The following is a 284-nucleotide window of genomic DNA, read 5'->3' on the forward strand; positions in this document are numbered from 1 at the left end:
GGTGCGGGGGCGGCTGCCCCGCCGCAGCCTCCGCCCGACGAACGTTCCCGTTGCAGGTACACTGGACATTATTTTATCACCACTCTGCTCTACTCGTTTTTCCTGGGGTGCTTCGGAGTGGATCGGTTCTGCCTGGGCCATACCGGCACTGCTGTGGGGAAGCTGCTGACCCTGGGGGGCCTGGGCATCTGGTGGTTCGTTGACCTGATCCTCCTCATCACCGGCGGGCTCATGCCCAGCGACGGCAGCAACTGGGGGCATGTGTACTGAGCGGAGCCGAGCCT

The 284-nt window shown here is 64.1% G+C and overlaps 1 protein-coding gene across 1 annotated transcript; it reads left to right on the forward strand.

Annotated features, from left to right (window-relative positions):
- Positions 1–56: 56 nt before the first annotated feature.
- On the forward strand, positions 57–270 carry TM2D2 (TM2 domain containing 2; the record flags this gene model as incomplete). Its single annotated transcript, XM_010137290.1, has 1 exon — positions 57–270. A coding segment is annotated over one exon (214 nt), but the record flags the coding sequence as incomplete, so codon positions are not given.
- Between the last annotated feature and the right edge of the window lie 14 nt (positions 271–284).

The sequence above is a fragment of the Buceros rhinoceros genome, unplaced genomic scaffold, assembly GCF_000710305.1.
Source record: "Buceros rhinoceros silvestris isolate BGI_N320 unplaced genomic scaffold, ASM71030v1 scaffold28285, whole genome shotgun sequence".
Lineage (NCBI taxonomy): Eukaryota > Metazoa > Chordata > Aves > Bucerotiformes > Bucerotidae > Buceros > Buceros rhinoceros.